The 27,360-nt window shown below is 37.0% G+C and overlaps 1 protein-coding gene across 4 annotated transcripts in view; it reads right to left on the minus strand.

Moving 5' to 3' along the window:
* The window catches only part of LOC150106550 (mannan-binding lectin serine protease 1-like), a 202,399-nt gene that overhangs the window by 87,022 nt on the left and 88,017 nt on the right, over positions 1–27,360 (minus strand). For all 4 annotated transcript variants that reach the window (XM_090392524.1, XM_090392523.1, XM_090392525.1 and 1 more), the window contains 2 exons: positions 15,865–16,047; positions 7,589–7,792 (listed from right to left, as the gene is read on the minus strand). In XM_090392524.1, coding sequence (XP_090248650.1) covers positions 7,589–7,792; positions 15,865–16,047 — 387 coding nt within the window. The remainder of the gene's footprint in view (positions 1–7,588; positions 7,793–15,864; positions 16,048–27,360) is intronic.

The raw sequence follows: 27,360 nt of genomic DNA on the forward strand, positions 1-27,360 counted from the left end.
GTATGATGGTAAATAGAAGCTAATGTTTAAAGGTTACACATCGGGTAAGTAGAATTAAAGAGAAACATTATAAATTTACTCAGTTTACAAGGCTTTGATAAGAGATATGGTCATTTGGGTTAAGAGAGGATGAGGAGACAATTTAAATGATCTAGTGACAATTAACCAAGATGACACCTGGCCTATATATGGAACCAAGAAGATTGAATAAATATTGTCTTCATGGTTTAGTAATAGATGGAAGAGAGGGATATGACAAAAAAAGTTTGTAAAGGGGAATCTTATTATTATTATTATTATTATTTATTACCCCATGACCTCATGGAGTCAAAGATTCATCTGAGGTCCTTTTATCACACTCACATCTCATCATACCGTGTCTTAAACACACTCAAACTCCTTGCAGACACCACACTCTCAGGCAAGGCATTCCAATCATTCACAACGCTGCATGAAAAAAAACCTGCCTCTCACTCCCCTACTCATACCCTCTTTATACAGTTTCCAGGGATGACCTCTGGTTCTCCCCTGATCTCCCGCTATTCTCTGTAGAACTTCTCCACCATTGATCTTATAACAACCCCTTACCAACTTGTAGGTCTCTATCATATCTCCCCTCTTCCTCCTCTCCACCAGACTCTGCAAATTACATCTTCTCAATCTTTCCTCATACTCAACATTCCAGAAGTCAGAAACTACCTTAGTCAGTCGCCTTTGGACCCTTTCCAACATCTCTTCATCCTTCTGAAAACTGGTTATAAATTTATAAATTTTGGACCAAGGACATTTCATACAGAGTATTATATTAATCGTCATTTTCTACAGAATTCCAATCATTCACAACTCTGCACAAAAAAAACCTGCCTCTCACTCCCCTACTCATACCCTCTTTATACAGTTTCCAGGGATGACCTCTGGTTCTCCCCTGATCTCTTATATAAGATATCCCTTGATATCTTACAGTATAGATATAAGTGAGATTTTACAACTCATTGCAGGGTGGGTGAGGAAGAACTTGAGGTCATCCCCGAAATAAGGGTGTAGGTAGGAAACACGTAAATTCCAGGTTCTTGTTGTTGTTGTTGTTGTGTGTGTGTTGTAGATGGTATCATGTTCATGAACCAAGAAATGAGTTACCTTAGTTAAAGCACTTGGTCTCTGTAGAGTTAATATATTCTTTTATGTATTTATATATTTATTTAGATTTTCTAACAGCTCTATTTTCAATTCATTCTCTCTAAAGCAGTCGCATGAAACTTAGAATGCATGCACTCTGGTTCTCCCCTGAGAACATTAAAAATTAAAATGTTTGTGAACATGCTTATGAATTGTCATGGCACTGCTAATTATAAGAATACCTGTCAGTGGGTATCCACTGGGTACTGAATGAACAAGGAAGGGCTGGCAATTTGGGATTTAGATGACCAAACTATACTCTCTATTGGCTCAAACCACAAATCCATATGATGGTATAGCATGATGAAATTTCATGCTGGCTGGGGCGTTGCCAAGTTAAACAAGGCCCCTGTTTTTGTCAGAGAACCAGGATGAACAGTGAAATGTCAGCTACTGGAACAAGCTCCAACGCAACAACTCGAAAAAGAAGAATAAACCCAACATCAGAAAAACTGAAGACAGGAACCATCAATATAAGGAGTATTAATCAAAAGGAAATCACACTTGCAGAAGAATTGGAAAAGTACCATGTGGACATAATTGGCATTACTGAGACAAATAAGACAAAAACAGATGAGATATGACTAAACAATAAGTAAAAGATGTTATTTTCAGGCAATAATGATAAACAAAAGAAAGGAGTAGCAATAGCATTCAACACTAAACATGAAGATAAACTTCTTGATTGGAAGGCAGTTTCAAGTAGAGTTATGTGGGCAAACTTTAAAATGGGGACATCAACAATGAAACTTATTTGTGCCTATGGTCCTACAGAAGGTCCTCCTCCCCCTAGGGAAGGATTTGAGGAATTTTATGAGTCATTAGAACAGGCAGCTGACATGAAGAAAAATGTAAAAAGTGGTCCTTATTGAAGATCTGAACAGCAGAGTAGAAAATGAATCCCATCAGGCATATAGGAACATTTTTGAAAATTTGGAGAAAAGGCAAAGCTAATAATAATAGTAAGCATTTACTGGACCTGCTCAGGACATGGACTAGTGGTTACTAACACCATGTTTCAACATAAAGATGTGCACAAATTCACATGGACAGAAGACACAAGAAATAAGAAACACCTCATTCATCACGTCATTGTTGATAGTGATATCTTCATGCTCATTCAGGATACAGAGGATATGAAACTGGAAGTGACCATTACTTAGTACCAAGCAGGATAAAAATGGATATCACATTAAAAAGAACAGTACGTAAGAAGGTTTTAAAAATAGCTAAAAGTTGAGCAGTCTTTTACAAGTAAATTGTAGACTCAACTATACAAATATTATTGAAGAAAAAAATTAAACAAATTGAAAACAAGAACCAAGCCTTGGAGTCTCGGTGATAAACTCTGAAGAAGAAGACATCGATTGATTCAGCTAGAGAAGTATGTAGTGAAGTTGTCTGCAAGGATAGAAAAATAAGCACTAACACCATAGTGGACACAAGAAATTAAAGAAGCAGTCCTGGAAAAGAAGAAAGCATACCAACCATTCCTAGCAAATAAGTGGCCTAAAAGAATGCACAGAAAAATGTAAGAGAGCTAAGAAGTAGCTAAACAAAATTCATGGGAAAACTTTGGTGAGAATATAGAAAATAAATATCAGGAAGGTGCCAAATTTTTCTGCAGGCTATTGAAGATGCTTAGAATGGATGAAAGAGTACCGTAAAAAGAATCAAAGATGATAAAGGTGACATGAAAACTGAAGATAAGGATATCCTAGATATTTGGGTAATTACTTTGAAAGACTATTAAACAAGCCAAGCAGTGATAGAACCATCCTAGAAAATTTTCAAATGCAAAGAGGAGACATATCAGTACTTGAGGTAGAAAGGCAGGAAAAAGCTGTCAAGAACCTGAAATGTGGAAAGACAGCTGGAGTGGATGATTGACCAGAAATGCTTAAGTATGAAGGTATAAACGTTTTGCAGTGGCTACACTGAATAATTCGGTGTAGGCTGGTCAGAAGGTCGAATTCCCGATGCTTGGAGTAGAGCTCTCAGTACCCATCCATAAAAAAAGGGAATAAAACTGAATGTGAGAATTACAGATGAATTTCTCTACTAAGTGTTCGAGGTAAGATTTATGCAAGCATACTTGAAAAAAAGGTTGAGAAAGATTGTGGAAGAGAAACTTGGAGAAGAACAAGCTGGGTTCAGGCCCAAATGGAGGTTGTCAAGATCAGATTTTCACTTTAAGACAAATAGTTGAGAAATCATGAGAATATGACAAGGATCTGTACTTAAGTTTTGTAGATTTGGAAAAGGCAGATGACAAGGTATCCAGAGAAAAGCTTTTCAAAACACTACAATTATATGGAGTGAACAGAACATTATACAGAGCAATATATAGTCTATATTTAGATTGTCAGTCAACAGTTAGAATTGAAGGAAATACAGGCAGATGGTTTGATGCAAAATCAGGGATACGACAAGGATGCACATTATCTCCACTCTTATTCATCATCTTTATAGATCACATTATGAAAGAAAGTGGCATCAAGCCTGATATTAGAATTGGAGATGACAAACTTAATCTTTGCTTTATGCAGATGATGTTGTACTCCTAAGCACATCTAGTGCAAGTCTTCAGGATTAACTAACTAAATTGAATAACAGCCGTAACAAATTTGGCATGAAAATCAGCAATAAAAAGAACAAAACTGAAAATAGGCAGGAGTACAGAAAACTTCAGCTGCATTCTGAATGGAGATCCTATAGAACAAGTAAAATATTTCAGCTATTTAGGCACAGTTTTTAGTGAAGATGGCAGATTACATCTGGAAATACACAACAGAATAAGCAAAGCTGGTATGGTTAGTAGCCAGCCAAATAAATTTATATGGAATAAGAGAGAAATTAGCCAAAACACCAAACTAGCAGTATACAAAACCGTGTTTAAACCAGTTTTAAGTTATGGATCAGAGTTGGGTTAGAAATAAAGCACTTGTTCAAAGACTGGAGATCACAGATATGAGGGTTCTGAAAAAAATTAGGAGAGTGAACTAATGGTATCAGTGGCAGAATCATATTACAAATGAAGATATTAAAAAGGAATTTAACATTATTAACATTTAAGAATGTGTCAGCATAGCTAAGTTAAGGTGGTATGTCCACTGAAATAGAATCGATGAAGAAAGGTTAGCAAAATAGGTGTTTGATGCCAAGATGGCAAGAAAGAGACCCAGAGGAAGACCAAGGTCTAGGTGGATTGATCAGTCAGAAGTGCCTTAGAAGTATAAAATGTTAGATATGACAATATTGGAATGATCAGAAGTAATATATCGACTTGAAGGAAAATTGCTGACAGGAGATTAATAATAATGCAAACTTAATCATGTAATACTGTCACCCTTGGGGATACATATCAAGAAACTGATGATGATAAGGAAAGAAAATCAAAATGACAGGAGATTAGTAGTAAATATAAGCTTAATACCTAAGACTGGATTTGGATAAATAATAAAGCTTTGGATGTACATTATAATTTTTTTTTCATAATTGATTGTAGCATGCAAAGCATCTGAAAATAGTGAAGATCAAGTGTGAAGAATTGTTCTTGCTTACAAAAAAATACTTCCGGTGATAAAGATAAAATTTTATTTGATGTAGCATGGAATGTATGTGTTGGCAAATGTGAATAGTTTATGATAAAAGAAAATAACAGTGCTAGAATTTTCCAGAAATGTGTGATAATTAGGTAGACTGAAGAGAATGAAATGTTGAATGGAAGAGAAAATTCAAACGAGGGAGCAAATAAGAAGGGGCAGGTAGTGATGAATGCTAAGTGGAATATAAACAACAATAGAGATGTTATAATGCAAGAAAAAAAAAAAATGCAAGATGGTGATAATAATGTGAAACAAAAGATATGAAAGAAAGCATGTGAGAAAAGAGATATGAAAGAAACAGAGGGAAAAAAAAGTCCAGCATGATGTTGGAAATTTCAAGATTTCCATGAGTGCTGCACAACAATATATGAGAGCTAGAACGTGTTTTGGCATATAGCAGGAAAGAAGATGAAACAAGTGAAGTTTCATCTTCTCTTGATGTAATGGAAGGATTAAGAATACAGAAATAGATGAAAAAAGGATATATAGAAATTCCATGATAAGAAGTGTACTGGATGAGGGAGAACAAAAAAGTGCCATTTATGGATGCAAAGATTCATGACTGAAGCAATAAGTATGCAAGTAGAATAAGTGTCGATGTGATTGTTTGATATGAATATGATGAATGATGTGAATGATTTGAAAGGAAAAACGTATGACATGATAGAAGATATGAAAGAGTTGTTGAATGAGGCAAAAAATAAGCGTAAAAGAATAAAGAGTAAGTCTGGAGTCTGTTGTCGGCACGATAGGCATGAGCTAAGAACGAGAGCTGCAATTGCAAATAAGTCAGTGAGTAAATTACGAAGGAGAAATAGTGTGGACAAGAATTATGAATTTTGATGTTCAAAAGGATTTGTACTTTAAAGATGGATTACACTTAAATGCTTTTGGTGTCAGGTGCTTGGAGAAATTGTTCAGTGAAAGAGCGAATATGAATTTTCAGGAAAACTAGACATGACTGGATAGTTGCATAAAAGAATAGATGGGTGCATTATAAGTGGTAGGAATTGTGAATATAATGACAAACAGAGTGAGAAAGAGAATGATAGCTTGTTAAGGATACCCCCCATGAAGGGCAGAACTAGGTTTGTCAAGAAAGAAAAATGTAAACTGTAGAAATAGGGAAAGGTATTTGGTCAAGATTCAGCTCATCAGGTGTTCACATGTCATGTATATATATATTAATGACAGCTGCATCAAAAAAATAAAACAAGAAATTCTTAGCATTGGTAGATGTAGTGAAACCAAAAACTACAACTACAAGCATTAGCGAGACCTGGCTGACAGAGGAGCATATTACTGCAGGAATAAAACATGATGTGCTCAGTTTATTCTGAGAAGATAAACAAAATAGGAAGAGTGGAGAATACTTCTGATGACTGTAGAGGAATTATATTCAACCAGAGTAGAAATCTCTGATGGCAGCTGTGGTGATAATATAAGCAATATAGGAAATGAGTTTGGGGATGCTTGGTGTGAGGTTAACGAGATATTTTAGGATACAGGATCTTGCATATTTTACTAGGATATACTAGTAAAATATGCAAGCAAGTACTGCTACAGACCCATATCATCTGAAGAGGACTGTGAACTGCCATGGAACACATCTTATGCATACAAAGAAGACTATAATTATGGGTAATTTAAACCATGAAGGTACAGGCTGGGGAGGAGGGAGAGTATGCAAGATGAGGGAAAATGAATTTATAAAATTAATCAGGGATTCAAAGGATAAATAGCGGTAGTGGTTTTACACCACTATGCTGTGATGTAGAAGAGGACAAGATGAAATATATGAACTACAGAGACACATAAATCACTTTAATAAGTATACAGTGTGGGCAGATCCATTAGTTCTCTCTGGGTGTCGAGAAGTGCAGTAGGAGAAACTGAACAACAGAATAGTGATGAATGAATGAGCGGCATTAAACTTGTTACAAGAGCTTGATTTGGAGTCAGCACAGTGCTGAAGGGATGTGCAAAAGAATTAGTAGTGTCTTTGTTCAGCTTGAGTCTCGATGCATGAATGATTTGTAAGAGTGGAAGTAGAGAGACAATTCCATTATACAAGGTGAGCCACAAGTGATGTAGCAAATTATAGACCAATTAGCATATTTGCTATGTTCATCAAGGTGTTAGAAAAGCTGGTCAGTAATAACCTCTGCTGGTGGGTAGAGTACTAGGATCCTCTATAGAGGACAACATGGTTTTGTTAAAGGTAGGTTTTATTTTAGAAATCTGTTCATGCTCTATAATAGAGTGCAGCTCTGGTGTCACTGCCTGACAGATACCGAGGATATAGAAGTGACAGCAGTGGCTGATTGATAGGTAGGTATTAAAAAGTGAGAAAGTGATGTATAGAGGCACTGAGCTTAAGAGAAGGAAAGTGACTAGTAGAGTACTATAGAGTTCTGTGCTTGATCCATTGTTGCTTAACTTGTGTATTAATGATATTGGGGAGGGTGTTGAGTGCAATGTCCACTGATATGCTAAATTAGAGAGAGAATGTGTGAAGGAAGTAGCTGATATAGTATAGACAGGCATGAGATTTTGCAGCTTATATCTGGTGAAGATAAAACTCTAAGTCATCACTGAAAGGTAGTTAGGAGTGTGGTTAGGAACCATAGTGGGGTCTAGGTTCTTTCAGTATGTGTAACACAAACCTATACACAACTTATAGGTTTGTGTTACACGTTGTTATATTACTAGGACAGCACCATGGTGATGATTTAAAAGGTGTTGCTAGTCTCTTATTCAGAAAATAAGGTCATTTAGTAAGTGAGGAATGTAAAGCTACATACCTGGAAATTGACCATCTCTAACTTCTACTCTATCACTAGAGCATTTGGCATCCATTTCCAACAACAATGCATCAAATGATAATGTAATTGAATGATTGGATGGTACCTGAATGATAATAACACATCTGCTATTGCTAGGATACTTCTCTGGATAATTTGGACTAGCAATTGTTCCATTGGACAGTTCTTTAATCCATATACAATCTAGTAAATATAAAAGGAAGTAATATTTATTCTTAAAAATTGATAATAATATTTACTATAAATTAATTTTTTTATATTTTGCCATTTAATAACAAAGCTACAAATTCTTTATTATTATTATTTCCCAAAACCTCATGGAGTCAAAGACTCATCTGGGAGGTCCTTTTATCACACACACACATCTCATCATACTGTGTCTTAAACACACTCAAACTCCTTGCAGACACCACACTCTCAGTCAAGGCATTCCAATCATTCACAATTCTGCACAAAAAAAAACCTGCCTCTCACTCCCCTACTCACACCCTCTTTATACAGTTTCCAGGGATGACCTCTGGTTCTCCCCTGATCTCCCACTATTCTCTGTTGAACTTCTCCACCATTGATCTTATAACAACCCCTTACCAACTTATAGGTCTCTATCATATCTCCCCTCTTCCTTTTCTCCACCAGATTCTGCAAATTACATCTTCTCAATCTTTTCTTATACACAACATTCCAGAGGTCAGAAACTACCTTAGTCAGTCGCCTTTGGACCATTTCCAACATCTCTTCATTCCTTCTGAAAACCCAGTGACCAAATCTGGGCACAATAGTCCATGTGTGGCCTAATCAAAGCCTTATACAATGGAACAAGAATCTCCCTACTTCTACACGTCAGCGTCCTCCGCATCATTCCAGAAGTCTTTGTGTTGTGTTCACAATTTTGGCGATGTGTCCCCTAAATTTTAGATCCTTATCCACTATCACCCCAAGATCTCTTATTTCCTCTACCTCCAACAATATATTCTCACCAAGCATAAATTCTGCATCCCATCTTTGTTTTCCATTTAAAACCTTACATTTTGCAACATTGAACTCACATCCCCATTTCCATGCCCAATCACTCAATTTATTCAAGTCTTCTTGCAAGGTCACAACATCTTCACTACTCTTTATGGTTCGTCCCAACTTTGCATCATCTCCAAACAACTGAATATATCCATCCAAATCTTCACCAATATCATTAATATACAAGTTGAATAGTAATGGCCCTAAAACAGACCCCTAACGCACTCCACTAGTGACTTTCCTTTTCCTGGATATCGCACCCCCATACACAACTTGTTGATACCTATCAGATATCCAGTCTCCAATCCAATGCACTAATCTAATATCCAACCCCATCTGCTCTAGTTTGACTGTCAACTTATCATGAGGTACTCTATCAAAAGCCTTTGCAAAATCCAAGTATATTACTGTGTATCCTTCTCCTCTGTCCAAGGAAGCAGTCACTTTATTGTAATAAGTAAGTAGATTACTAAAACATGACCTCCCTTTAGCAAATCCATGCTGTTCATCAAAGATTATACCATTGTTGTCAACCCAACTCTGGATCCAAGTTCTCACAAGCTTCTCCAACAACTTGACCACAACACACCTGACACACAGCTAGGCCTATAGTTTAATGCTTGAGTTCGATCACCTCCTTTATGACATGGCACAATCTTGCCTTGCTTCCACTCTTTAGGAACTTGACCAAGTGCAAGATTCGTATTAAAAAAATATGTCAAGGTAGGTATCAACTCTCTGGCACATTCCTTCAGAATAAGTGGTGATATATTATCTAGTCCCACAGCCTTATTTACATCTAGTTTTCTCATCTCCCCAAACACCTCTTGCTCACTTACAGTCAGTCTCTCCTCCCCATCATCAACTGCTCTCAATCTCTCCATGAAGTCACATTCACAAGATTGAAAGATCTTTATGAACTGCTCGTAAAGTATCTCCAGCACACATTCTGCAACAGCTGTCTTTATACCATTTCCTCCAATCAATGTCATCCTTCCATAATCATTCTTTCTTTTGCTGGCTACATATCGAAAGAACTCCCTAGGATTCTTTTTGGCTTCATTAGCTAACTGCTGTTCCTACCTCTCTTTAGCTACTTTCACCAACCAAGTAACCCTCCTTGCCTGGTCTTTGTAGACCTCATGAAATTGGGTACTTCCACTTCTCTTATGCTGCCTCCACAATGCCCTTTTTCTCTGTATCGCATGCTTAATCTCTTTATTCATCCATCTCACACCTACCTTATTTAACCTTCTCACCCTTGGAAAACATTTAGACATTGCATCTACTAAATAGTTTTTGAAAATCCCCCAAGCTGCACTGATCTCTTTTCCAGCTAACTCCTCATTTCATGCTACACCCGCAAGCTGTCTCCTGAGCTCTTCATAATCCCCCCCCCCTTGTAGTTCCACATATACCCTTTTTTCACAGGGTTCCTTGCACTGCTGGCAACCACCCAGGTAATCACCTCATGGTCACTTTCACCAACTGGTGGATGATTTGACACCTCATTTATAATTACATCCTCTGATGAGATGACTAAATCCAAGACCCTTAATCCTTGTGTGCCCTCTGTTACATACTGTCTGAGGCAGTTATCCCTCAAAAACTCAAGAAACTTATTTTCTTTACTTCCAGTTGCTATCTCTTCATTGCAGTCTATATTGCCATAATTAAAATCACCCATAATGATCACCCTTTTCTTATTTGACTATACATTTCACTATTACCACCATCCACATTACTAGGTCTATAACAACATCCCACCAAGTATTTGATTCTATTCACCTCTATCTCACAACATACTGCCTCAAAACCACTGGCCCTATTTCCCTCTTGCATCTCTACCTTGTATGGACATAACTCTTTCTCTATCATCAATAGCACTCCCCCCCTTTTTTTACCCCTTCTATCCTCACGAAACATATCATACCCTTCCATCTCTATTCCTGTCAGGATGTCGTCCTCATCTAACCATGTCTCACTTATTCTAACAATCTTTGGGTGAACAGATGCAATTAGTGCAACCATTTCATCCACCTTGTTTCTTATACTTCTAGCATTGGTATACAACACGACAGCTCATTTCTGGATCTACAGCTAGTTCCACTGATACCACTCACTCGATGTGATCTCTCCATGCTGGTCTGGGGCCATTTCCCTTTCTGCTTCTTCATTTTAGAACCCTTTTCAATTTCATCTGTTTCCTCTTGATCCCTGGTCATCCCATTTCTTTCCTGCCTACACATGCTCTCACCTCCTCTTGTAGCATCCACCTTTCTCACGCTGTGTACCCCTGTCCACCCTGAGCCTCCCCGTTTCCCTGCTCCTCTTGCACACCCATTCTCTCATTTTCTATACTCATACCACTCACTTCCCCATTCATTTCTACTTCTTCAATCTCTCCTGTCTTACTCTCCTGCTCTTCCACATCACTCCCCCTCTCGATCTGATTCATTCTCTCTATTCACTTCTCTACTTTCCAGCAGCAGTCTCTCCAATCGACTCACACCATAACCACTCAAATGCAGTACATCGCTCCCATACAGCTCACTTCGTCCCTCAAACTCATTCCACACATTAACAAACTGTACTCCCATCTCCTCACACATTTCAGCCAGAATATCATTCATAATTCTTGCTCTCTGCCTCATTTCACCACTTTATTATGCAAGTGTAAGCCTCAATTTTATAGCTGTGAACTAATCCAAATGTTCATCATCTTAAAAGATGAATTGTTACTATTATCTGCAGGTTTATAGATAAACAGACACATAATCAATAAATAAAATCTTGTTACTATAATTTCCCTTTTCCCAGTTTTCCCTTTTTTGGATACCTTAACAATCCATATGGCAACAGCCAATATTGCATTTTCTGTTTATAAGAAACCTTCCTTTATTGGCAGATATATCTATCACAAAAGATACGTATAAATCTTGTACAAAGAGCTTATGTAGTCTGCTCTTCTGATTCCCTTTTGTTAAAAGATTAATGGTTATAATCAACTGCCATCCAGAAAATCCTGATAGTTATTATTCCTCAGCAAATCTACAATTTGATATGAAAAGCATTTCCATACCCTACTTTAAAGGAATGTCTGAACAAATAGTGCAGATTCTTCTCAAGCACAATCTATACACTACCTTCAAACCAGCTCAGAAGCAGTCTTTTCTACCATCTACCAAATATAAATTACCACTTATCTTCCTGCTAGACATCTATTAAGTATCATATCCATGTTGACTTTGCTATTTTGGACAGACCAGCTATTCTGCTAAGATTAAGATCCAATATATGTGTTAAACTATGGTGAATATATAAGACCATGCTGGATTACTGTGCTCAGATCTCGTCACTGGGATCTTTGGAGATTATACAATTGGGGATACCAAAATAACATCAGTACTGCAGGATGTTGGCTATGAGAACAGATGAATGGTACATAACATGCAGAGTTTGGCACATGGAACATGAATGGGTAAGACTGAAACCTATAAGCTGAGAGATACAAGATGTATCTAGAAACTAAGTTCCAAATGGCTGTAAACAAATGAAATGACAATATTTTTAGTATTACACTATTGTCACAAATTTAAACATATTGTCGACTAACTCTCTATATATTTACTCCCCTACATTTTTTGTATATCAGGGCAAATATTTCTGCATTTCCTCATCTAGGTAGTCCCTGCTGTCTGTGTTTTGATTTGGTTCACGCCATCATCACTGTTGAATTGTTTTTCTGCTAAAAATCTTTCAAATGGAGAAAAAGATGGGAGAGTACCAATTCAAATTTCCAGTTGAATGCATGTGTAATTTTCAGCTGGTGATTATGACAATTGAAAGCAGCTTGGATCAGTATATAACTAAAGAATGAATAATATTATCAGTGTATGGATTATGACAGGATTATGCACACTGAGGGGCAGAAGGATAAATCAGGCAAAAGTTAAAAGGAAGTAGCATCATTCAGTAGGAGCTGGAATAAAAGAAAATATTGAGAGAATAGTGTGTGTGTGTGTGTGCGCGCGCGCGCACGCACGCGTAAAAAGATGGCCAGCAAGCTCATAAGTACAAAACACTGGCAAGAAGAGTTGCCAGTATGGTAAGGAAGGCAAAATCAAATTAAGAGAGGAAATTTAGCTTAGAAGGCCAAGAAATGAAAGAGTTCCAAAGATGTCTTCTGCTACATGAAAAGTAAAAGGAAGAATATGGAATGATAACTTTAATGACTGCAGATGGAACAGTAGAAGAAATAGTTTAATTACTGAGTGATCACTTTGTAAAGGAGTAACATTTAGTTGAAGTTAATGCAGTGACAGGAACTGATGTAAGAATAAAAATTTATGAATGAGAGGTGCTTAGATGCTACTAAATCTCAATGTGAATACAGCTATTTGACTGGATATCAGCCTGTGTTTTATGGGAAAGTGCAAAAGAAAATTTGCAGTATGTCTGCAACTAGGCTGTTTAACTTAAATTTCAACACTGTCAAGGTTCCAAGGGAGGAGAAAAAGAAAAGATAATTCCATTTTTAAAAGGGAATCCAAGACTGAGGAAATAAGTTATAGATTCATACATATCTCTAGAGTAATGGTTAAGATACTGGAAAAGTTGGCTATGGACAGAATTCAGGAATGGGTTAACAAACTACAGGAATTCCGCACATTACACAGTTTTGAATAACACACTTTTTTGAATCAACATGATTAATAAATTGCTGCCACAATTTATTTAACACAAATTCACTAAATATTTAAAGTCTACTATATTATTGTATACTATATTACTTACAATTAGTATAATTAGAAACAACTGGAATGAAAACGACTTTGCATAATATAAAACACCTTCTCCCCCACAGATACTATACTGCTTACATGCAAGCAAAACAAAGTGTTATTGTAGCATCAAACATAGTATGATATTAAATACACTGTCCTAACATCCACTTTCAAATTTTCAGTTGCAGAAAATACTGATAAAATTTATCAGTACATGACAAGAGGGAGGGAAAGAAAACAAGGGAACCTTCTCTGGCCGTTGTGTAAGTTTAGGGTTGGCTTGGTAGGAGGCTTAGCTTTTTTGTTTGGAGAGCAGTGAATGAGTAGAATAGATTGCCAGATAGTCATGAGTCAATGAATGAGTTTAAACAGAGGCATGATAAGTGTTGTGTAAGTAATGGACAGTGTGGAGTTGGCCTTCGATGCACAACAGTTGTGCAATGAAATAATGATCCAGTTTTGTCCAAAAATAGATCATTATTATGATGTGAAAGCAGGGATAATATTGGGTTGGCAAATAAGTTCGTTTGGTTTATGCATTAGTACAAGTTTACGCTGCTTCACCTGTTGCTATTGTTGCGGTATTGCGCAGTTGAAAGGCAATATTTCACATAACCTTTCAGTGAATTTTCATTCGGCCTACTTCAGTTGCATGTGTGCAACATATTTTTAGAAATGGAAGGAAATAACATACATTACCAGCATATTTTGCTTTTATTATTTCAAAAAAAGCAAACGAGATGCAGAGGCCCATAAAAAATATGCAGCGAATATGGGGATGGTGCCTTAACACAATGCATATGCCAAAAGTGGTTTGCCAAATTCTGTTCTGGAGATTTCGACCTCAGTGATGCGCCTCACACCGGTTGCCCAACCGAGGTTGATTTGAGTGTTGTGAAGGATATCGTCAACAAAAATCTGTCACAAACAGTGCGAGAGATTGCTGCAGACATATCCCATACAAGCATTGAAAACCATTTGCACAAGCTGGGATATGTTTCAAAACTCAATGTTTGGGTGCCGCATGAATTGACTGGGGCCAATACGACTGCTTGTATATCCATCTGTGATTTGCTGCGACGTTGCCAAGAAAACGACGAATTTTTGAAGCAGATGATTACGGGAGATGAAAAATGGGTCGTGTACGATAACGTGGTGCGTAAAAGATCATGGGGACATGAGAGCAAACCGCTGCAAACAACCTCGAAAGCGGGATTGCACCCAAAGAAGATCATGCTCTCTGTGTGGTGGGATTATAAAGGTGTTGTTCACTACGAGGTGCTACCGTCAGGCAGAACAATCGATTCAACTGTTTATTGCTCACAGTTAACTCGACTGGCCTGTGCAATTAGCACAAAATGTCTTGAATTGGCAATTCGGAAAGGAGTTGTCTTTCACCACAACAATGCCAGACCCCACACATCGTTAACAACCTGGAGTAAATTGTTACGTCTTGGCTGGGATGTTTTGCTGCATCCTCCGTATTCACCGGACTTGGCACCTTCCTATTACCACTTATTCCGATCATTGCAGAATTCTCTGAAGGGGGGGAAACCTTCACTAATTAGGAGCCTGTCAAAAGACACCTGGATCAGTTTTTCACCAGTAAACCTCAGGAGTTTTATGAACACGGAATAATGAAGTTGGTGGACAGATGGCAAGAGGTCATTGATAAAGAGGATCAATATATAACTGACTAGTATGTATTATATATATTAAATAAAATGTGTTTCATTCCACTCTGAAAAACCGAACAAACTTATTTGCCAACCCAATAGTATCTGAAGTTTGTGTTCCATTATGCGATTATGTGTAACCAACTAAGTTTGTAGACCTATTTCAGTATGCAGATGCAATAAATGGTTTTATCATTTACAATGAAGCTTTCTGCACCACACAGGATGTTTGACTTGAATCAGACTCAGTTTTGGCCTTCATCATCACTAGTAGCAGCAACAGCTGTCCCTCACAGGATGCATTATCAAGTAACTCATCAGGTGATGAGTCACTTAATAATGCACCCTGTGTAAAGTTTTTCAAATGGGGTGTGTATTCACTCACTGTACCTTCTCTGAACGTTATAAATACCTTGCTTGTTGGTTATGTAGCATCTGGTTTATACTCATGAAGGAAAACAAACATGCTTGAATACCTTTAACTAGAGGCTCCTTCCCCCTCACTATTTTACTAAGCAGCGCTTCAGGCTTGTTAGATATTATGTGACTTGGCATACTTCAAAGTACATGGATAAATATGTCTTACAATGATTTTTACATAAGTTTTGTCAAAATATTAATTTTGCAAACTGCACAAAGTTTTAGACATCCGATAATAATAATATCTTTTTACATTATGAAATTTAAATAATTAGATGCATTATTTATTCTCTTTTGCACATGTATTTTTTTACTTATTTATTAAAGGCTATAATTTTATAGCAATAAAAATTATTACCTCCAACACTATCATCTGCTAAGTTTGAAATAGTGGAAGAGATAAAAGACGAAGTATAATGAGCTCGAAATCCTTTGTTGTTCAATAAATTATCTGAATGGAAATGAATTAAAAGCATATTACTGGAAGAATGAATTGCCTTCTTCTGGTATCTAGAACAATATCTGCCTAAAGACATGACATCTGAAATAAATAAAATAAAAATATTTAAGACTATATTATTTATATATGTTTGTAATATTGTTGTACTATAACATATAAAGTCTATATGTTATAAAGTCTATATTCTGTATTTCATGACCTGCAAATAATAACTGCAGCTTATGAAATATTGTCTTATTTGATCATATTTTATGTCTTATAAAGCACTTTTAAAAATCTTTATATTATCTTATAATATTGAAATATATTATGCATATACAGTATTTCTATATTTACATTCCATATTCAATATTGAATAAATGGGGGAGTAGACAAATACCTCTGAATGGCATATGTAAATTTTATTTAGCATATAGCCCACGTATTACAGATGTATAAATAATACTGCATCTATAGCACAAGCCAAATATCCCCCACCACCACCCACCCCCCAAAAAATTCACAAGAAGCAGAATTATTGGAGAGATCAAAAAGAAATATTAAAGACATGTTATTTTTCTCAATGAATGGAGTGATAGAGCAAATTCTTAAGAAATCAGAGACAGCTGTTGCACTTAACAGCACATTAATTGCAACACTGTCATCTAAAAGCAACTATACAATTATGTATAAACAAAACAACCTTCGCTCATCGACCGCAAATTCTATCCACAGTTCTGTTGCTGATGGTGTACTCCATTCAACTTCTTCATTTGATTAATCATGTGGCACACAATCATTATGAGAGTCGAGATCTATAACTTTTTATATTCTTATTTAATCCTTTATGAGGGATCTGGTGGACAGGGACTTGAAATTTATGAGTCATAATACTAAAATTTATTATTATTATTATTATGATTATTATTTAGGCCTCCATGGAGTCAAAAGACTCATCATGGGATGTCCTTCCTAGGAAACACAAGTCTATGAAGACTCATCATGGGAGGTCCCCTCCTAGGAAACACAAAGTCTATCATATCACTCCTTAAACTCATTGACCGTTCTCGCTCTCACCACTCTATCAGGCAATACATTCCACGGTTCAACCACCCTCCATGCAAAGAAACCACTCTTCACCCTCTTGCTCACAGTTTCCTTCCATAACTTCCAGTGATGGTCCCTTGTCATCAGTCCTTCCCGCTGTTCAACCAAGCAAAAGAACTCCCCAGTGTCAATCCTGTAACCACCTCTCAACAGTTTAAAAGTCTCAATCATATCACCAAACTCTGCAGTCCACATTCCCTTAGCCGATCCTCATAACTAACATTGTACAGTCCTGAAACCATCTTTGTTATCTGCCTTTGTACCCCTTCCACAGTTAATTTATCCCCTTCAAATCCTGGGGGACCAAATTTGAGAACAAAAGTCTAAGTGTGATTTGATCAGGGTCTTATACAATGGAATGATAACTTTTTTTTATCTCTGCAGGTCAGTGTCCTTCTCATTATTGCAGCAATCCTCTGTGTTACCTTCACCACCTTTGCAATATGTCCCCTGAATTTCAGGTTTCTATCAATCATCAACCCCCAGATCTCTTGTCTCCCCTACTTCCTCCAGTATAGCGCCTCCAATAGAGTACGCAGCATCCTATCGATGTGTCCCAAACCTCAAGACCTTACATTTTGCTGCATTAAACTGACATCCCCCATTCATTTGTCCATCTATCTAGCTTATTCAAATCAATCCTCCTGCAGGACTATCACATCTGCAATATTACTTATAACCCTTCCCAGCTTCACATCATCTGTAAACAACTGAATATCCCCCTGCATTCCACTGACAATGTCATTGATATAAAAGTTAAACAATATAGGTCCCAGTACTGAGCCCTGTGGGATCTCACAATGGATTATGGCAATGATGAGGAGGAACTTGACAAGCAGATGCAAAGAGGTTATGGTTCCCATGTATAAGGTTTTGATATGGCCACATATGGACTACTGTGTGCAAATCAATTATTATTATTATTAAAACAAGACCTCATGGAGTCAAAGACTCATCTAGGAGGTCCTTTTATCTCACACACATCTCATCATACCGGGTCTTAAACACATTCAAACTCCTTGCAGACACCACACTCTCAGGCAAGGCATTCCAATCATTCACAACTCTGCACGAAAAAAACCTGCCTCTCACTCCCCTACTCACACCCTCTTTATACAGTTTCCAGGTATGACCTCTGGTTCTCCCCTGATCTCCCACTATTCTCTGTAGAACTTCTCCACCATTGATCCTATAACAACCCCTTACCAACTTGTAGGTCTCTATCATATCTCCCCTCTTCCTTCTCTCCACTAGACTCTGCAAATTACATATTTTCAATCTTTCCTCATACTCGACATTCCAGAGGTCAGAAACTACCTTAGTCAGTCGCCTTTGCACCTTTCCAACATCTCTTCATCCTTCTGAAAACCAGGTGACCAAATCTGGGCACAATAGTCCATGTGTGGCCTAATCAAAGCCTTATACAATGGAACAAGAATCTCCCTACTTCTACACGTCACTGTCTTCCTCATCATTCCCAGAAGTCTTTGTGTTGTCTTCACAATTTTGGCGATGTGTCCCCTAAATTTTAGATCCTTATCCACTATCACTCCCAGATCTCTTATCTGGTTTCTTTTCAAAGGCAAAAAGATATGTTAGAGATGAGAGGGTACTGAGTAGGTTTATCAAGTCAGTGTCTGGGCTATGGAATATGGCAGGGTTTCTCAAACTTCTTGCTAAAGTGAAGCCTTAAAGCAAGAAAATTTTTTGCAGAGCCCTCACAACTCAATCTTTAAAATAAACATGAAAAAAAGGAAGAAATCAATAAACACTCACCATTTTACAATTTAGAAAATTTAAATTTTAGAAATCTTAAATTTAAAAAATATAAGTTCATTTTAATGACTACACTGCAGTTGTTGTTTTGAACTGCATAGTTTTCAAAGTCTGGTCTGATGGATGTAACTTGTAGCATCAATCAATTCATTAATTAAAAAAAAACAAAAAAACTGAATGTTTGTTTGTAAACAAGATTCGCAGAGCTCTAGAATTTCAGTTGTGGAGCCCTAAGACTGCATAGCCCACTTTGGGGAAACCTGGAATATGAAAACAGGTCGATGGGATGCAACTTGCAAAACCATGTGAGTAGAAGAAGTAAAGGGAAAGAGGGAGAGGGGGAAGTTGGTAGTCGATTGTTATTAGTTAAAAGTGTAAAAGATTTTGCATAGAACATAGGGTGACAGGAGGTATCCCTCGAAGCTCTATAAAGAGGGTGTGAAGAGGGGTGTGTGGATCAGGTTCTTGATATGTGGAGTGGTTGGTGAATGGAATGCACTTCCCAAGAACCTGGTGAGTTCAGAAACAGTGGGGATTCCCCATGATGTTTGACTTTCAGGAAGTCTAGTGTCAATATTAACAATAATAATAATAATAATATTACAAAAATTCAAATAACTATTGCATGCTCTTCAAAATTACCTAGGAACTGCTATTAGCCACTGGCTGGAATAACCACAAAAAAAAAAAAAAAAAAAAAGACACAGTGGCTATTTTTTTTTATCTGAAGCCCAACAAACTTTGGAAATCTACAGTACATTTTAGTGTAATAGGTGCCAGCTTGGTTGGCCGAGTGGTTAGTATATCTGCTCTCTAGCCAAAAGGCTGTGAGTTCAAGTTCGAATCCTGCCAAGGGCACGAAAAATTGTGATTGTCCTACTAACTGTTTACCATATGTACTGCTGAAACCCGTGTCCTGGTGCAATATGACCTTTGATGTGTTTGAACCATTAAAAATCAAAAAGCAGATCAAAGCAGAGTGCAATAAAGGTTAATTAATTCAAGAAGCCTTATTCTCTAGATCAGGCTTCTGTATAGAATGTTTTTGTCAGTATAGAATGTTTCAAGCTGTCAGATATTCAGTAAGCAAAGCAGTGATTTTATACCAGATAATGAAATATCTACTACCTAACAACAACAACATTCACAAACATCAGTAATACAATGCTTGAACCAACAGCCTGTTAGTTTAGGGTGGAGATGCTATTCACATTTCATTCCAAAGATAAGAAGACAAAGAGGTCAGAATAATTTTCAAAATTGAGGAAAGCAATAAAGATGGCAGTTGAAAACATGTAATGAAGCAAGGAAATCTTAAGCCAAGAATTAAAAAGGTCAAAAAGAGGAGATTGAGGATTAGACATCTTCTAGAAAAAAACATCAGACCAAAGAAAAGCACAAATACCAGCCTTCTGGCAGAAGAAATTAAGTTGAGTGTAGTTCGAACAGTCAAGAAGCATGGTTGTTTTGGCAAATCAGGTTTGGGTGTATATAGGTGACAGTGCACATTGTTTAAGTTGGCATTTATGTCTTGAATGTTCATGAAATGGATGTGGAACAGTTTTTTTTTTTTTTTTTTTTTTTTTGTAAAGTTTGAGTTTTTATATTTTTGAGGGAATTTTTTTTTTAAAATTTAATTGCAATGACACTGCTAGAGTTCAGGGGGTAAAGAGAAAACAAGTAGAGGGAACATGCAGTGGGAAGAGATAGACTCCTATCTTCATTGGATGCTCTCTTTATGGAACGCATAAAGAGAGCATCCAGTCTCCATGCCATCATATGGCTGCAATTATGCCTTTCACATACTATAAAAATTAATTTATAACGTATATAATTAAATTTTATTTATTATGAAGAAAACAGCCTGAAAGGCTTCACCTTGGTATTGAAAATTATTAAAGAAAGAATAATAAATATCTATTATTATTTTACAGTGATGTGGTACAGGTCACTTAAAGGTCAAAACTGGATAACTGGGAAGAGACCTCCACATAGTCTTTTAGGAATACAGAGAAACAAACAAGGCTTCTGCCCTAATATTCAATCCCAATATCCATTACCTTCTCGTGATGCACTTTATTAACCTGGATTAACCTGGATACTGAAAAAATGAAGATAGGCTAGCAATTTGGGATTTAGCCAACCAAATTGTATTCTTTATTGGGTTAAACCAAAATAAAATGATGGTATACAACATGGAAGCATTTCATTTTGAATGGGGCGATACCCAGTTAAACAAGGCTCTGCTTTTTCTGTCAGTGAACCAAAGTCCCAACATCAGCAGAGTTAAAGATTGGCACCATCAACATAAGAGGCAAGGCATCAATGGAAATGAAATGAAACCAGCAGAAGAATTGGATAAGTCCAAGAGTGACATAGCAAGTGTGACCAAAAGAAGTAAGATTCTTCTAAGCAACAAATATAAGATGTTATATTCCGTTAAAAATGACCAGGGAAAAAGAAGGCATAGCTATAGTCCTCAACACTAAAACTGAGGATAATAATCTTCTTGAATGGCAAGACATATCAATTAGAGTAATGTAGGCAAATATCAGAATAGGGAATTAGACAATGAATGATGCATACAAATTCACATTGAAAGAAGGCACATGAAATAAGAAAAACAGCATTGACTATGTTATTGCTAATAGCAATATCTTTACATAGCTTTAGGATACAAGAATAGGAGCTGATCATCAATTAGTTTTGATCAGCCCTTTCCTTCATGCTTACACAGTGATCAGAATACATTTTATGAAAATTATGGATCCAACTACCATGTTAGAGTAAAACCTTAGTTTAATACAAACCAAAATATAAAGAACACACAACACTTCATAAACAAAATTAAAAACATAACACTCGGCAAATATGATTCATTAGTCAGTTTTGACGTTTCTGCCCTTTTCACAAATGTCCTAAAATCAATGACACAATTCTTCTTCTACAGAACAAATTTTTGCATGATATTAAGGCTATCTTTGTCCGTACTACATTCTGGTTACTTCATGTGGCAAAATAAATTTTACCTAAAAAAAGAAGGCACGGCCATGGGGCTCACCACTATTCCCCCCCCCCCCAATCACTAATTTTTATATGGAAGCTTTTGAGCAGAGTGCGCTTGATTGTTTTACTCCAAAACCTACAGTTTGGCTTAGATATGTTAATGATGTTTTCATTATCTGGCCACATGGCTGCCAAACATTGAACACATTTCTTAGCCACCTTAACAAATAAAACGAGTGCATTCGATTTACTATTGAAATTGAAAATCAGAACTCGCTCCCTTTCCTGGATACACTAGTCATAAGTCTTCCCTTGGGCAATCTATCCTTCACTGTTTACCGCAAACCTACACACACCGGCCAATATATACATGCTAACTCATATCACCACCCTTCACAAAAATTTGGGGTCATCAAAACCCTCAAAACCAGAACTATAACAATTTGCTCTAATAAACAAAATCTTAAACAAGAATTAAAAATTATTAGCAATACATTTATAAATAACGGATATAGCAAAAATACTATTAATAAAATTCTTCATAAAACTTCATCAAAAAGTAATATAGATTACAGTAAAACCATAACTATCCAATACATTAAAGGGTTATCAGAGAGAAGTAATAGACTCCTACATCATTATAATCTTAATGCCACTTTTAAACCATCTTTAAAATTAAAAAACATATTCAACTCCTCTAAGGATCCTCTCCCCCATTGGCACACCCTGGAGTTTATTGCATCTATTGCACCTGTAAACTTATCTTATATTTGGAAAACTGGACGTACAATCCCTGTCCTTAAAAAAGAACACAAATGACACATTAAATATAATAATTTTGGTGAACAGGCCTCTCAGATCTCGCTCTTAACACCCTACATCAAACTGATTGGTAAAGTACTTGTTCTTTACATCATAAAAAAAACTTTGTATGAATGGAAATTTAAACAAGCCCGAGAAATTTTGATCAACCACCCTAATCTTAATAATAATGGTGGCTTAAAAATCCCAAGAATTTAGATGAGACACACTCAGCCCACTTAGTTACCAACAAACCCTGACTTTAGGACTCTTTAAGTTTTTCATCTTTTATTGGCCACTGTCCATACCAGTTGTTGCAATTTATATGTACACTTGTATCGGTGATTTTATTTTTTATTTATTTATTATTTTTCTATATGAATATGTTACTCTCCAGCTTAAGTTAACTTTGTAACCTAATAGATAACAGGACTCTAGTTTTGATGTAGTAAGGTTTTTTTTTAACAGTCAGGTAAATAGTTTTAACTACTGATCAGTAACTTTAGCATGGTATACAGATTGTAGTGCAGCTTGTTTCTTTGTATATATATTATTCTTTTTATTAGTATTATTATTACCCCAAGACCTCATGGAGTCAAAGACTCATCTGGGAGGTCCTTTTATCATGCACACATCTCATCATACCGTGTCTTAAACACACGCAAACTCCTTGCAGACACCACACTCTCAGGCAAGGCATTCCAATCATTCACAACTCTGCACAAAAAAACCCTGCTTCCACTCCCCTACTCACACCCTCTTTATACAGTTTCCAGGGATGACCTCTGGTTCTCCCCTGATCTCCCACTATTCTCTGTAGAACTTCTCCACCATTGATCCTATAACAACCCCTTACCAACTTATAGGTCTCTATTATATCTCCCCTCCTTCTCCTGTCCACCAGACTCTGCAAATTACATCTTCTCAATCTTTCCTCATACTCAACATTCCACAGGTCAGAAACTACCTTAGTCAGTCACCTTTGGACCCTTTCCAACATCTCTTCATCCTTCTGAAAACCAGGTGACCAAATCTGGGCACAATAGTCCATGTGTGGCCTAATCAAAGCCTTATACAATGGAACAAGAATCTCCCTACTTCTACACATCAGTGTCCTCTGCATCATTCCTAGAAGTCTTTGTGTTGTCTTCACAATTTTGGCGATGTGTCCCCTAAATTTTAGATCCTTATCCACTATCACCCCCAGATCTCTTATTTCCTCTACCTCCAACAATATATTCTCACCAAGCATAAATTCTGCATCCCATCTTTGTTTTCCAAATTTTAAAACCTTACATTTTGCAACATTGAACTCACATCTCCATTTCCATGCCCAATCACTCAATTTATTCAAGTCTTCTTGCAAGGCCACAACATCTTCACTACTCTTTATGGTTTGTTCCACCTTTGCATCATCGGCAAACAACTGAATATATCCATCCAAATCTTCACCAATATCATTAATATATAACTTAAACAGTAATGGCCCTAAAACAGACCCCTGGGGCACTCCACTAGTGACTTTCCTTTTCCTGGATATCGCTCCCCCCATACACAACTTGTTGATACCTATCAGATAGCCAGTCTCCAATCCAATGCACTAATCTAATATCCAACCCCATCTGCTCTAGTTTGACTGTCAACTTATCATGAGGTACTCTATCAAAAGCCTTTGCGAAATCCAAGTATATTACTGTGTATCCTTTTCCTCTGTCCAAGGAAGCAGTCACTTTATTATAATAAGTAAGTATATTACTAAAACATGACCTCCCTTTAGCAAATCCATGCTGTCCATCAAAGATAGATAATACCATTGTTGTCAACCCAACTCTGGATCCTAGGTCTCATAAGCTTCTCCAACAACTTAACCACAACACCTGACACACAGCTAGGCCTATAGTTTGATGCTTGAGTTCGATCACCTCCTTTATGAAGTGGCACAATCTTGCCCTCCTTCGACTCCTTCGGAACATGACCAAATGCAAGACTTGGTCATGTTCCGAATATTAAAAAAATATGTCAAGGCAGGTGTCAACTCCCTGGCACATTCCTTCAGAATACGCAGTGATATATTAACAAGTCCCACAGCCTTATTTACATCTAGTTTACTCAACTCCCAAAACACCTCTTTGCTCACTTACAGTCAGTCTCTCCTCCCCATCATCAACTGCTCTCAATCTCTCCATGAAGTCACACAAGATTGAAAGATCTTTATGAACTGCTCGTAAAGTATCTCCAGCACACATTCTGCAACAGCTGGCTTTATACCATTTTCTCCAGTCAATGTCATCCTTCCATAATCATTCTTTCTTTTGCTGGCTACATATCGAAAGAACTCCCTAGGATTCTTTTTGGCTTCATTAGCTAACTGCTGTTCATACCTCTCTTTAGCTACTCTCACCAACCAAGTTACCCTCCTTGCCTGGTCTTTGTAGACCTCATGAAATTGGTTATTTCCACTTCTCTTATGCTGCCCCCACAATGCCCTTTTTCTCTGTATCACATGTTTAATCTCTTTATTCATCCATCTGACACCTACCTTATTTAACCTTCTCACCCTTGGAATACATTTAGACATTGCATCTACTAAACTGTTTTTGAAAATCCCCCAAGCTGCATTGATCTCTTTTCCAGCTAACTCCTCATTCCACGCTACACCCACAAGCTGTCTTCTGAGCTCTTCATAATCAACCCCCTTGCAGTTCCACATATACCCTTTTCTCACAGGGGTCCTCGCACTGCTGGCAACCACCCAGGTAATAACCTCATGGTCACTCTCACCAATTGGTGGATGATTTGACACCTCATTTATAATTACATCCTCTGATGAGATGACCAGATCCAAGTTTATATAATTAGTTTAATATAAACTAATTTATATTAATTTAATATAAACACAAAGTTTATATTAAATTAGTTTATATTAAACTAAAGTTTTACTCTAACATGGTAGTTGTATCCATAATTTTCATAATATGTAGTTTTGATCAGGATAAAATTAATATCATATTGAAAAATATGCGAGAAAGCTTTGAAACGAGTCAAAATTGAACAGCTTTTGGAGGTGAACTGTAGACTCAAATACACAAAGATTATTCAAGAAAAAATTAGAGTCTGAAAACAAGAGCTAAACCTTGGAAATTCAGTGGCAAACTCTCAAAAAAACATTAATTTAGCCAGAAAGGTATGTAGTAAGGTTGTCGGTAAGGATAGAAATATCAGAACTTCGTGATGGGCTCAGGAAATTAAAGAGGCAATCAAGGAAAAGAAGACAGCATTTCGAAACATTAATCAGCATGTGCTTTTAGAGAGTACAGAGAAAAATATAAGAAAGCAAAGCACTGTGTAAAACTAGCTGAACATGAGAAGATTTTGGTAAAAACATGGAAATAAATATCAGAAAGGAGGCTATTGAAACAAGTTTGTAATGGAGGAAAGAGTACTGTAAAAGGAATCAAAGATGATAAAGATATTCTAGAATGAAACAAGCAGTGGCAGCATAGTGGTAGAAAACATTCAAAAGAAAACAGCAGTGTCACTTTTCATCATAATCTCCCTTTACTTCAACATGCTTTTCACATCTTTGAATTAACATTTCTATGCCCCTGGAAAAATATTCTGTACTTTTGTCTGCAAAATGGCCTAAAACTGCATCTTTCACCTTATTGTCATCTGAAGATCTTCTTCTTTGAAGGTCTTTCTTCAGTTTCAAGAAGAGATGGTAGTAGTCGCTGGGTGCTAGATCTGGGCTGTAGGGTGAGTATTCAATCTCCTGGAAGCAACAGTCCTTCACTGCAGCCTTCACAACAATAGCCACATGGACTGGAGCATTGTCATGAAATAGGCAAGCACCATGACTTGGCATTTCTCGTCTCTTCTCCTTTATTTTGTAGCATGGTTTGCGCAGGAGTGAAACATACTCTTCTGCATTCACGGTGGTATTCCTTTCCTTGAGGTTAGTCAAGAGAATTCCACAGCAATCCCAAAAGATGATTGCAATGATCTTCTTGGTGGACTGAGTGACCTTGGTGGAACTTCGCCTGGTTTGTACTGCTCCATGGATTCCCTTTTGGAAAGAGGATCATAATAAAGGACCATGGTTCATCCCCGGTGACAACAGATTCCAGCACTTCTCTCTGATTCCCTTGGCAAAGCTCTAAAAACTTGTGGAATAGGACACACGATGCTCCTTCTGAATTGAAGAGGAAAAGTCGGGGCACCCACCCTGCACTAACCTGCGTCATGTGAAACTTCTCATGAATGATGCGAAAGAAGATTGTTATAGAAAGTCCCAACCTTGCTGAGATTTCTTTGATCATCAGTCCTCTGTCACTGAGCAGTTCCATCTCAACAAGAGAGACATTTTCCTCAGTCATCACTTCCACAGGCTGACCATCAAGAGGATCATCTTCAACAATCTCTCTTCAAATGAATGTCAAATGAGTGCCTCCAACTGAATGACATAGGTATAGAGTTGAAACTGATACACTAAGCTCCCTGTAGATGGTACCATCTGTCACGCACGGCATTTTAAAATTGGCCTGAATTTTGTACGTCAGGTCGGAAACTTTTGGAACCTACCTCATACATATCAATACTTCAAGTAGAGAAAGCCTTCAAAAGCCTCAAATGCAGAAAGGCAACTAGAGTAGATGATATTTGACCAGAAATGCTCAAATATGGAGGTATAAAAATTTTACAGTGACTAAACTGCATAATTAAGAA

Source organism: Typopeltis vanoorti, chromosome 5, assembly GCF_054136105.1.
Source record: "Typopeltis vanoorti isolate ZY-2024b chromosome 5, IOZ_Tvanoo_1.0, whole genome shotgun sequence".
Lineage (NCBI taxonomy): Eukaryota > Metazoa > Arthropoda > Arachnida > Uropygi > Thelyphonidae > Typopeltis > Typopeltis vanoorti.